This window comes from Siniperca chuatsi, linkage group LG16 (genome assembly GCF_020085105.1).
Source record: "Siniperca chuatsi isolate FFG_IHB_CAS linkage group LG16, ASM2008510v1, whole genome shotgun sequence".
Classification (NCBI taxonomy): Eukaryota; Metazoa; Chordata; class Actinopteri; order Centrarchiformes; family Sinipercidae; genus Siniperca; species Siniperca chuatsi.
This window is the reverse complement of record NC_058057.1, coordinates 23,578,519-23,591,853: the sequence shown is the minus strand read 5'-3', so window position 1 is coordinate 23,591,853 and position 13,335 is coordinate 23,578,519. Positions and strand designations below refer to the sequence as shown.

At 39.9% G+C, this 13,335-nt stretch overlaps 1 protein-coding gene across 3 annotated transcripts in view; it reads right to left on the bottom strand.

Moving 5' to 3' along the window:
• The window catches only part of fam184ab (family with sequence similarity 184 member Ab), a 136,139-nt gene that overhangs the window by 49,171 nt on the left and 73,633 nt on the right, over positions 1-13,335 (bottom strand). For all 3 annotated transcript variants that reach the window (XM_044168929.1, XM_044168930.1, XM_044168931.1), the window contains exons 10-12: positions 10,055-10,177; positions 8,696-8,857; positions 7,736-7,857 (exon numbers count right to left, since the gene is read on the bottom strand). In XM_044168929.1, coding sequence (XP_044024864.1) covers positions 7,736-7,857; positions 8,696-8,857; positions 10,055-10,177 — 407 coding nt within the window. The remainder of the gene's footprint in view (positions 1-7,735; positions 7,858-8,695; positions 8,858-10,054; positions 10,178-13,335) is intronic.

Below are 13,335 nucleotides of genomic sequence, written 5' to 3'. Positions count from 1 at the left end.
GATAATTCTCTGTGAGTTTGTTACTACGAGCAATTTTTTTTCACATTACACAGTCATTTGTGCCGTTATTGATATAAAAATATTCATTAGTGCCACTTTAATTTATATTCCATCTAACTGAGCTTGACTCTGCTGCAGCAGCAATGTTATTCCTAGTCAGTTTAGCTAATACGATGCTCCATCCCACCAGTAAAATTACTTTCAGCGCCATTTTTAAGTTACAAATCTGATTTTGGAAAAGTTTGGAAGAGTCTTTGCTTGTGACTGAATTACCATAAAATGATGGCAAGACCTGAAGGATGACCTATTTTGAGTAAGTTTAAAGTCTCTGCAAGTTGATTTTTATACTATGCTGGCATGGATTGAAACCATTGGCTGCCTGGAAGATAACACACCAATCTAAAAGGTTAATGTGTGCTTTGATAAAAGAAGTAAATACAATTTATAGTCAACACGCTAATCTCCCAAAACTTAGTGAGTTTCTTTTAGGCAGCTTTTGTACTCTTGCTGTTGTTACTTATTTTTCTTGACATGGCTTTTTATTATGGCTCACAAGCGCAACAACAATATCTGGTGAAAGAAGAGACTCAAACAAACAGCCAAAACTTAGCAACAAAGGTAAAGGTGTTTCAGAGAGCTCAATATTCACTTTAGGGGAACAATAAATGGTCTTTTATCTGACCTCAACACGGCATCTCTTGAGCGACCATGACTCTTTAACACTGTTGCTAACAGCTCTTTGCATTGCTCTGTGTGTGTGCGTGTGCTTACCAATGTAATAGCTGTGTGGGAGTTGAAATGGCAGCTGTTAAATGAAGTATCGAGGCAAACACATTTTTTGTCACTTTGACTGAAGTCAGGCTCGGGCTCACACACACACACACACACACACACACACAGCAGTGCAGTCACACACCAGCCAGTCACGTTCATCATGCAGCACACTTGACACGTGTCATCATTTATGTCCTCATTCAGTATAAAGCACACAGACATCGATGCACGCATGCGCTGTCTCTCTCTCACACGCACACACACGCGCACACACACTCTCACACAAAAGCCTTGGGCTTCAAAGAGCTCTGGTCTTCCTAATAAGCGTCGTTCTATATCATCTACTGGGCAGGAAGAGAGATGAGGGCAGATGGAGAGAGGTAAAGGAAAGAAGGAGTGGATGAACGGAGGGTTGAAGGAACTGTCAAAGAAATATCCCGATAAAATGTGGGATAATTAGCTGGATTCTACTGCCTGTGCTGTGAGATATAAGGCATACGTGCTCATTTAAGGTGTGCATTTGTGTGTGCGATTATGCATATGGATGTGAGTATGCTGAGTATCTTTATAATAGTGTGTATGCCACAGTTATAAGCCCATCATTAGCATCGTCACTACCCGGCAATAATGTGTCTTTAGTGTATCTGGATTGCATGAAAGTATATATAAAAACACATATGAAGTTACAGTTTGTCTCCATCTGTGATTCAAAACACTTTTCACAACTTCAAATACCCAGAGATTCCCTGTTGTAATACTTCTCTCCTTTAAAACTAACTGCGTTCATCTAATTTGACTTCCTCTTTGTGACCAATATAAAAGACAATTTTGAAAGGTTACAGTCAGAGCTGCCTGTTTCATGTATCACTACAAGTCATGTTATTTCCATGTTCTTTGGTGGATGTTTGTGTTCAAGTGGCTAAAAATGTTCAGTAAGTGGACCTTGTGCTTAGAATTCTTTTGTCAAATTACTCATTCCAAGGTCAATAATGAACCTTCAAGCACAACACTTTTGCTGACATTATTAAATATGAAAGTTTTCACAGCAAAACAGTTTAACAGAGAAGGCCTCGGAAACCTATTCAGACCAAGGACTTACACTGGTACTCCGCATTAACTCCATTTTCAGATGTTATTGACAGCAGCTATGACTGTATAAAAGAACCAGGAAATGATGTATTGAGCTTCAGTAATGTGGTGCAACTTTAAAAGATAGATATATAGTAAGTTATGCTGTATTTTCTTGTTCATCTGAGTTTAAAGTTACATCGTTCCAATAAAAGCGTTTCACACTCAGATGGGATTAGAACTACTGTACGTGGTAATGAGGGTAGTTAAATATTAGCTGTCCTTCTGATATTTACCTTTCCAATGTCAAATCACAGGCAGAGGTACAGAGTTTAGACACATATTCCTAAACGCAAATATCACTGTACATAAAACCCGCTGGAGGCTTCTTATGCAAACTCTGCTCTAAGATTTGAGCTGCCTGAAGACTCAGTTTGTACCAGAAGGGAAAGTCAACGCTTCACCTTGAAGGAGCTGCAGTTCAGTAGCTCTCCAAGAGGACTTGAATTTTAAACATCCATGAGAAAGGGCCAAAGAACTGTTTCCAATGTGATCTCTCACTCATAAAACCTACTCTGGCTATAGCAACCTAACAAAGACAAACATGAAGTCACATCATGCTCAATTCATGTTATGCAAAGTCATGTTGAAAGCAACCAATTGAATTTTACACAGTTAAACAAGTCTAAGAGCCATGCTAGCAGCTCTGTGAGGAGTTTGTAGGAGTCATCGTCTGGGAACCATGAATGTACAAAATGTCATGCCAATCCATCCAATAAACAGTGAGATATTTCACTGGACAGGTGGAAACTTTGATGGTAGATGTTAGTAGAAAGGTTGGATCACCAAAGTTAATATCTTTCTTTTTCGGGGGAGCATGAGTGTGTGTACAACAGTTGTTGAGATATTTCAGTCTGGACCAAAGTGGTGGACCAACCAACCAACCATCATTGCAATCCCTAGAGCCACGGTGCTAGTGTGGCTCAAAGATTACACACATTGACCAGTACAAGCGACTGACAACATGCTCTGCAATATCTGTATGTATGTATCTGTATGACCAGGACAAACTAGCATGGTACTGTCTGCGCTTTAGTCTACTGATCCGCTGAACCTCCTCTGTTCATTTGGTAATCCTGAGAGCTCTTTCCATGATTATACTATCACAGAGAAACCGTCTGTTTCCACTGTGAAACAGGGATTAAAGCCAGCCTCCTTAATTCAGACGGCTCACTAACCACAGTGTACTCACCCCAAGTGCCAAATGAATAGATGTTCTCCTGAGAATAAAGAGCTCTGCACAGAGAGACAAAGGAAGGTGAGTGAAAGGTAGTGAAGAGGAGACCGAGAGGAGGGGAAGAGTGACAGATAGACAAGAGCTCAGTTTGAGTATGCTGGTTTATATTTCTTATTTTTTGTTATTTCTCCTCTACTTTCAAGATCCACTCATATTATGACTCTGAGATTTATTAGTGGTTTAACTAAATTGGCCACAGTCAGCTTGTCAGCACAGCAGACAGAAAATTAGAACAGGCATTCCCTAATCTGTCTTTGATGCAGCCATTTTTAGTCATTAATGTCACACCATCATTGCTATCGCTGCATGTAATACTGTTTCCTTTTGTGTTTGGTTTTTGTCACTTTTTATTCAAGACACTTCCAATCTGTTAAAATGTTGGCTGTTATGTGCCCGTCTGGAAGCCCTTTTTCCTACTGCTTGAAACTGAAGAATTATTAAATATACAGCAGGTGAAATCAGCCGAATTTACATGATTAGCGGAGTATGTCCCTGGTAGGAGGAAGTTTGTGTTTGCCAATATTTGAGTTAAAAAAAAACTACTTCTAGCGACATATAAAAAGAAAAAAACTATGTGGAGAGAGGCTGCTGACAGATTTAGGTTATGATGAGTCCCGAGATAGGAGGAGAAAGATGCTCCAGGTTCTTAAACTGCTTCCTGGTATTTTAACATCAATTCTTTGTAATTTGATGTAAGACTTGACACTTATTGGCCCTCTATTTTTGTTGCGATTTTCAGAACTCTCCTGTAAAGGAGAGGATCATGAGGCCAATATAAACCATTATAAACATTATCGTACATTTTGGGATCCTGATCTGAGGATTAGTTGAGACTGATGCTATGTTAATGTTGATAGGTTTAGTCAGACCTGAAGACTGATTTGACGTGCTGTGACTATATCAAACACATATGATTTGATAATTAACCTCTGTATGGCTCTCTGGCTTTAACCAAATTGTATTTACACAAAGGGATTTGATTTGGAGTGCTATGAGATGCTATTAAAGATGCTATTAAAGCCTCAGAGTAGCCAGAAGCATCGGCCACACTCAAATAACGAGGGCACAAAGGAGAACAAGGGATGAGAGTGAAGTAATACAGGAAGTGGAGTGGAGTAATAAAAAATACTGCTATGAGGCGCAAAGATATCCATGGGCTCAGAAAGTGAGGGAAGGCTAAAAAAATCAAACAATATCAAGTGTGACCTTTACAAAGAGCTGAGGCATTAACAGATTAAACAAACTTGTAGGTTTAGAATGAGTAACTGCTTGAGATGAAACTTTAGCATACACAAAGAAATCACCAGGTAGTAGCAGCCCATGAATTCTTTTTTTGTTGAATTGAACAGGATCCAGAAACAAGAACAAATAGTAACAGCAAAACTACAATACTGGCCCAATCTTATCAACTGATCTCAGACATATTTTTGGCATTTCTTCACTGCAGTTTCTTGTTATTTATATTTACCTATAATATCAACCTGAACAATTTATTCTTTTAGCTTTACTTGCCATTAACCCAGAAACAAGAAAACATTAGAAACCACTTCTACACCAGTGTTACAACCAGAGTTCACATTTTGGAGGAGAACTATCAGTCAGATATATTGAGTCAAAAGGCCTCAGCGAGACACTCTGTACAAAGTAGGGATGTTTCTTTTTTTATTGCTCCCGATCCCAATCGAAGACTTTTAATATTGAGTATCTTGACTATATTAAGGTCAAATGTGACTATTATTTTAAATATATATTATATATTTTTAACCTGCATAATACAGTTCATACTTAGACTACAGTATGTTTACATTAAAATTAGTAAACCAAGAGTATAGCTCTGCTTTAAAACAATATAACCTGCATCACAGGTTTCCTTTGATGGTTTCCTACAATATTCTTTTATGGTGCCCCATAGTATATTGTATATGTAATATTTGTAGAAAAGGATTGTCAATGTGAATTAGGGGTGGGAAAAAAAATCGATATTGCAATATATTGTTGTGCTCTCTGTCGCAATAAATAATCGATACACTAACGCCCAATATCGATATTTTATTACAACACAAAATGATTAATTTACCCGTTGTCATTGTCACTGTCACTACCCAATATCTACCATTCTGTTTGCGGGGGGCGCTGTTCGAGTAAATAGGGGTAAAGTGGCACAAACAGCGGCCGGTGAAGAACACAAGTTAACTAAACAACAGAGAATTGCAGAAAAAAGAGAAGCGAGAAGAATGGCGGAAAACAATAAAAACTAATCAAAGACCCACCCGCTAGTTTCCACTCTAGTGTGGAGACACTTCGGGTTTTACGAGACAGTCGACGGAAAGGCACTGGATAAAAACTATGCAATCTGCAAGAACTGCTTTGCAAAGATAAAATATAACTGCAACACTACGAATCTGCAAATGCACCTCGTTCGCTATCACGGTGAACTACTCTCAGGTGATAATGAGGGTAAACCAAGTCAGCCGACAATCACTACTGCGTTCAAAGCAAAGCTCCTTTGGGTCGCCGAGGGCACAGAGTATCACTAAGTCCATCGCCGAATTTATTTGCAAGGACCTTCGCCCTTACAGCGTGGTCGAGAATGATGGATTTTGCAGAATGTTGACAACACTGGAACCGAGATACGAGATACCGAGTCGTCGGCACTTTACAGACAAAGTCATCCCTGCATTCAATGCAGATACCAGAGCCAAAGTGGAGGGTGCGCTCAGTACGTTTCAGTATTATGGTTTACACATGTTAATGTTCATGTTGTTTTGTAATGTTCATGCACTTTTATCTGTCTAGATGTACAGTGTTTACATTTAAGACCAGGAGGCAGTGAGTTATGCAAATGCATATTTCTTTGCACAATGTTGGAAATGTTGGCATTAATAAATGCATAAAATTTCCTTATTTCCTTATTCCTTCTTTTTCTTTTCAGTCACATATATCGTGATATATCGTTGATGAAATTTTTTCCAATATATTCAATATCGTAGATATCGCGAATCGTGATATTATCATATCGTGGACCACATATTGCCACAGAATTGAATCGTGAGGTACCTGTATCGTCCCACCCCTAATGTGAATCTGCTGTGGCAGGAAGCTTTGGACTGGAGGATGCAGCCTCTCTTCATCTCCAGTGTGAATAAACACTAATAATTATGTGAAGTTTTCAGCCAACGGCAACACTTTACAGCTAACTGTAAAGCGCTACAAACGCTGCTGTGTTCAAGGGGTGGCCTTTTCCGTGTCTGTGCCCAGGGTATTATAGTCTCATGATCCGTCCATGTTTGAGATATTTGTCTGATTTCTACCGTCACCCCAGTAAAATGGAAATGACCGGAGTTTTGTTTGTGGTGCTCACAGCATTAAAAAATAGCTTAAGAAAAATTCCCTTTGCAGCAACAGTGTCCCAATTCTTCTAGATAATCCACAGACCTCACTGTGAACAGCTTTCATTGGAACTACTTTCAACCGAAAAATAGTCCTTATGAAAACAGTTGACAATGTGTTCTGTGGATTATCCAGGGTAACTGGGACACTGTTTCTTTTATATAATTTCGATGAACCAATGCTGGTACAGTTTTTTAACAGTCAAAGCCATGTACGTGGTGCACAACTTGATGGGGTTGCAGTATATGTGACCCAATGTTCACCAACTAGCTGAATGAATAGCTGTTATATATAAGTGTGTCCACTCATTCAACTGTGATTTAAAGAAACAAGTTCATGCCACTTCTTCTGATTATTGAAAAGCATTCTGGTAAATGTAGGGAGTCACCATTTGAAGCTATAGCAGACTGAGGAAAGAGCCAGCAAACCAGCTCCAAACAGCGATACTCACAACTCTCCTGCTACTATAGCAAACATCACAACAGCAGCATATCTTGGCAAACTGGAAAGTAAGCTGAATGTAAACGGTCATTTAATGTTACCTGACACACAAATCATGGCTGGAAAAGCTGAAATAGTGTTGTGTGGCTCGGCCCGAGCCACTTTTGTTTGTTTAGCAGGTTTTTTCAACGCACACGGTGAACGGACAGCTAGCGGACCGTGAGGAGATATTCGCTGAATTTGACTAAAAGACGTGTATTGGATTAGAATCGCATTCCCCACCTTTAAGACCCTATTTGATGGTGAGATAAACTCTAATAGAGTAATTTAGAGGCTGCTGACTTTACTGTGTGAAAAGAACATCAGTTCACACCTCAAAACAGTTAATTTCATTCTTTGAGGTTTTTGAATAATAACATTTCAAAGGTCTGTGGATATTAAAAGAGACTTTGAGCTGGTGGCTTTAACACTGGATTGAGCTGAGAAGTTGCAGAGCCCTCCAAGGATAATGCTCTGTCACGGTCAATATTGCGAGCCGGATGACCTGTGTGTGTGTGTGTGTGTGCGCGTGTGTGAGAGAGAGTTTGTGTGCGTGTGTATTCTGGTAATTGTGGGAAACTAAAATAGGGGAACAGAAAGACTTCCATTTCCCATCCACTGTTAATTTCACACGCTCTCTTTGTTAAAAGACAAGATAAAGAAGTGGGTGTTACTCTCTCTTCCGCTCTCAAATCCACTCTAACACACGCACACACACACACCTACCTGAGAGTTTCGGTCCATTTGAGCTCCAGCTCCAGAGCCATCTTGTCCATCTTAAGTTTTTCTTCTTCTTTGGTGGTGATGAGTTTGGCTTCATGCTGACGCTTTTGGGTCTCCAACTCTCCCTGAGAAATAGACAGAAAGACAGTCAGGCAAACTCAGAGGGACAGACAGACAGACAGACAGACCGACCTTGGTTTCAAGTCTTAGTGTGCCATCATATTCTAAATGCTGCTCAGAGGTTTTTCCCGCGCCAACAATAATCCAGTTCTTTAGGCAACTCTGAAAACGTTTTCGATTTTTTGTAGCGTGAAAAAAGGATAAAGCCTTTTGGAGTGACATTGCTAACAGCCAACACAAAATGTTGGCTACTGGCAGTGTCACTCCAAAAACAGTGGTGACATGGAAGCCCTTCAAAAACCCCATTCTGGTCAAACCGAAGTCTACATTGTGGGACTGAAATGATTCGAAGATTAATTGAAGAGTTGATGAACAGAAATTAAATTGAATACAATTGATAATTCATTAATTGTGTTGTCATTTATCAAACAAAACAGACATCATCATTTAATGACCATGATCATTATTTGCCGCCCGATTATATTGTGTCAAAAAAATAGGTTGTATTCTGGATGGTAGAATCAGTCTGAGCACTGTGTGTGTGTGTGCGTGCTCTTGCACTTCTATCTTTGGACCAATTTGAGTTTTAGACCTTGAGAGTGAGGACATTTTTGAGAAGTGAGTCCATTTTGTCCGATCCTCTCTTCTCCAAAGGACTGTTTGAGAGTTAGAAACTGGTTTTGGGGTTTAGGTTAGAAATCTATTAATATTAAGGTTAAGGTTTGAGGTTAGGCATGCTGTTGTGATGGTTAAGGTCAGGTATAGGTGCTATGGAATGCATTATATTAATGAGTGTCCTCATAAATACGGAATAAACTAATGTGTTTGTTTGTTTGTGCTGACCTGCAGTGCGGTCAGCAGGTTGCTGGTCTCTCTCAGTCGGGCCCTGGTAGCGTCCAGCTCCTCAAGCAGTTTGTCCTGCGCCTCCTTCAGTGTGGAGATCTGTCCCTCAGCTGTTCCGATGTCCTGCTCCCCCTGCTGCACCTCCTCCTGCAGCCGAGTCAACTGCGGGGAGGAGAGACAGACAGACAGAGAGAGTTAGGCAGAGAGACTAAACCATATTCACAACCTCTACTCTGTTGCACTTCAGGCTGTATTTCAGTGTGGCAGCAACCTTGAAACTACATCAGCATTTTATGCTCAGCGAGGTGGAATTTCCATCAAAAATGCATTCAATAACCATTTATATTTCTGATTTTTAAATGAGCCAGGCATATACACTTTTTGTCAACGTTGCAACATAGTTTTGCAATGCATCAGATATTAATTTACCTTGATGTTAAAAGAACAGTACAGCTTGGAAAATGTGTGCAAGGAGTGCACAACAACAGCAATTAACATGGTGTGGCAGTTGGTTTATACACAGGAAACCAATGTTTTCAAAGAAAAAAGAGCACACTCTCTCTCTCTCTCTCTCTCTCTCTCTCTCTCTGTCTCTCTCATATTTTGACCATCCATCCATTCACTCTCATTAAGTTTTAAACTACACAGAAAACAAGTCTGAATACTTCAAATTCAGTAGAAACAACCAACATTGTTAATGAATGAATAAGCAGCCAGCAACTGCATTTTGAAAACATGCATCAAAAAGCTAATATCTACAAAAAAAGTAACGCATAACAGGAACAGTACATTATCAATAATATTATTACAAAGCTATAAGCCATTTAAGTCCTCTGCAACATTTGGGATGTTAAATAGCTATAACTCTTGGGCTACGTTTGGGTTTATACGTTTTATTTTCCACATAGGTCATTTTAATGTGTCCTTGATGGGAGCGTCACATTTGGAAGTGACCCTCACCTCATTTTCAGCTGGTAATATAAAAATACTGTTTACTTCATCTTTCAAATGGTAAATACTATTTTACATTCAAGTCACACATATTAAGGAAAGGAAACTGGAGTCTGAATCCAATGATTCAGACTCCAGTTTCTATAACTTTGGGAGGGACGAGGAGTTCTTAAAGTGTTCGGGAAAATGGAAATTTGAACAAATCCCATGACAAATAAGTAAACTCCATCTGACATTTGAATTGTGGTCTTCATTGCATGCAAATGAGTTAGTAAAACTACTGTATTTCTGAGAGTGTAGTTGATAAGGAAGCAAAAACAGTTGAAAACATGCAATTCAAGTTATTTCACTGATCTGATATCAATGCACAATAAGTCAGGTACAAATTTAAAGCTCTAGACGTCCTACCTCCTCATTGGCTGCAGTGAGTTTGGAGGTCAGCTCCTCCCTCAGCTCGTCCAGCTGCTGCCTGAGAAGCGTCTTCTGCTCCTCCAGCGAGAGGCGCTCCCTCTCAAACTGCTGCTCCAGCTCCTGTGGAAACAATCAGAAATGCAAATCTGTCAAAACAAGTGAGCAGTGAAAGCCAAAGAGCAGCAACTAGGAAGTTCAGTGAAAAGTCTCTGTGCCAAGGTCAGTAATTCACATGCAGGTGAAACAGTTCATGACACCAACCAGTAAAGTTGTGCACATTTTATTGGAAGCCAAGTAACATTTCATTAGTATTCATGGTGTTTTACATCTGTTTTCATCTATTCTGAAAATTCAGGTAATAGGATATCTGAACGAGACGAGTCAAAGACAGTTATGATGAAACGTTATTAGAACAGATGTGTTTAAGTGGCGAAACAGTCAAGAACAAACAGCAATCCATTTTCCTTTGACTTACTGAATTTTAAAGAACATTTTAAATAACAACCGTGACTTTATGAAGCACTTTACCCTTATTATTGTGTCCAACAAGCGATCTGTATGAAGTCCAGTCATGCTCAATTCATGTTATGCCACGTCATGCTGAATAAAAGCAAGGGGATGTCGTATAATCAATTAATTAATTTTGTTCAACCCAAAGTCAATACAAAGTCTTGCAAACCACAGATAAACAAGTGTAAGAGTCTACAGCTATGCTAGCAGCTGTGAGGCTGTACTTTGAGCTAAATACTAACGTCAGCATGTTAACATGCTCACAATGACAATGCTAATGTTTATGGCTCTAGATGAAAAGCAGGGATCAACAAAGTGATTACAATTCAGGTGGACATTAATGCTACGTCAAGATCTCTCCGATCTACTGTTCGCCTTCTGCTCAGGTATGTACCAAATGGCATGGCAATCCATACAATAGTTGTTGAGATTCAGTCTGGACCAAAGTGGTGGACCGACTCACAACCCGACACAAAGACATGCTAGCATGGCTAAAAACAGGAAGTGGATGTCTTGGCGTTTCAGCCTGTGCTTTGCGATCCAGAAGATGCAATGAAAAGATTCATTTCAAGACAGAAAATGGACATCAACTCTCAGAGCGGTATCACACTTGATATACAGTATGTTCAGTGTTTCCTCAGTTGTGGTGCAGATCCAGAATTTGCCTCCCTCGCTCCTCTTTGTTTGACATTACATTCACTGCATTTATCTGTACAAATTCCTAAAAATACTTTCATTGTCCTTGACAGAGAAGAGAGAACGAGCTCTAGCTTTGTTACCATAATAAAGCTTATTATGCCTGCTGATGAATGGGGAACGATTTCTGTTATAGTGTGCAATGATTGCTGCTTTCCAAGGACAATTAGAGCTGAGGGAAACTGCTGTAATATCAAATGAAATTCGCCACCATTATTCATTACACAGGAGGATGGAGTTTGTATTGCTGTAAAAAAAAACAGTGCATTGACTACTGTGACATAGTTCCATAAAAAATGAATGGAATTTAACAGAAATTCATCTGAATGGAAGAAAGAGTGAAAGTGACAGTATTTCATGTGTAATGCTTCATGACATCTTGTATTTCGCCAGCAGCTAAGGGGTCCACAGGGCGGAGAAAGTCTCTCTGTTGGCAGGATGATAATAACTAAGAACTGTTCCTCATCGAAACAAGTGAATACTGACTGACACAAATATGCATCTGTAAAACAGTTTGGTATAACTGGACCAAGAACACTCAGGCTGTTTACAGGAAGGGCCAGAGCCGCCTCTATTTTCTGAGGAGGCTGAGGTCCTTCAACATCTGCCGGACAATGCTGAAGATGTTCTATGAGTCTGTGGTGGCCAGTGCTATCCTGTATGCTGTTGCATGCTGGGGCAGCAGGTTGAAGGTAGCGGACGCCAACAGAATCAACAAACTGATCCGTAAGGCCAGTAACATTGTGGGGGTGGAGCTGGACTCTCTGGCGGTGGTGTCAGAGAGGAGGATGCTGGCCAAACTACACGCCATCTTGGACAGTGTCTCCCACCCGCTCCACGACGTGCTGGTCAAACAAAGGAGCACCTTCAGCGGAAGACTCATCCCACCAAAGAGCACCACAGAGCGCCACAGGAAGTCATTCCTGCCTGTGGCCATCAAACTATTTAACTCCTCCCTCTAAGGATTAGTCTGTTTGACCCTAGGTCACTAAACTGGTCATTGAGCATTACATCTCCGCCATAATTAATAATAATTGTGCAATATTCTGTTTACTACTCAAGTGCAATATTAGTTTTTCCCTTGTTAGTTTTTCTTATTTATTGTTACGGATATACCTCAATTACTCTCGACAGTACATGCACCTCCGCTTTTACTATTATTTATTACATAATTAGTGACATTGTATTTTGTACTGTACTTCACCATCTACCAGTAAACCCACTTGGTACTCGACACTTAGTTTATCTTATACTTATACCAACATGTTACTTAATTTATTTCTGACCTGTTTATAGTGTATAATATCGTTTTCTCCTGTGTGCACTGACGTAAAGGCGAGCTACTGTAACAAAGAGTTTCCCTACGGGGATCAATAAAGTATTTCTGATTCTGATTCTGATTCTGATATAAATTGGTACAAAGAATCACAGATTAGCATGTTTTAGCCATGTTATCAAAATTGTTCAAAGAAATGATGCAGAGTTTGCAAATGTCAACCTGCTCTAACACTCACACGTCAGTCCACTCCTGTTTTCACTCCTAACCGGCTCCCTGTGGTTGCTTGCAATCGGTTCAAAACTCTAACCCAACCCTAAAAAATCCAAGAATGGGGCCAATACCTGCCCACCTCCAGGCCACGATGAAACCCCAAGCTACGTCAAGATCTCTACGATCTACTGCTCGCCTGAAGCCTTCTGCTCCCACAGCAAAGGCTGTCCTTGAGTCTATTCCTTGCTTGTGGATCTAATGGTGAAATGGGTTTAGAGCAAAATCCAAGACTCAGAATAACTCTATCAAATACTCTATGTTCTAGGGGTAACTACAAACTCAATACTGTTTTACCTGCTGTTCTAACTAACTAACTAACTGCTAGTGTAGGTGTAATCCCTACAGTCCATAATCTATGGTAACTTCTAATACTTAAAGCTGCATTAATTAATTATTTTGGGACTTGGGGCAGCAAAACAAACTGTAAAGACAACATTGGCATAATATTACCTTGTAATAATATGCTATGGCTAATGTGTTTGCAAACAATTGCCTATTTACACATCAGGCAGAAACAGAAATA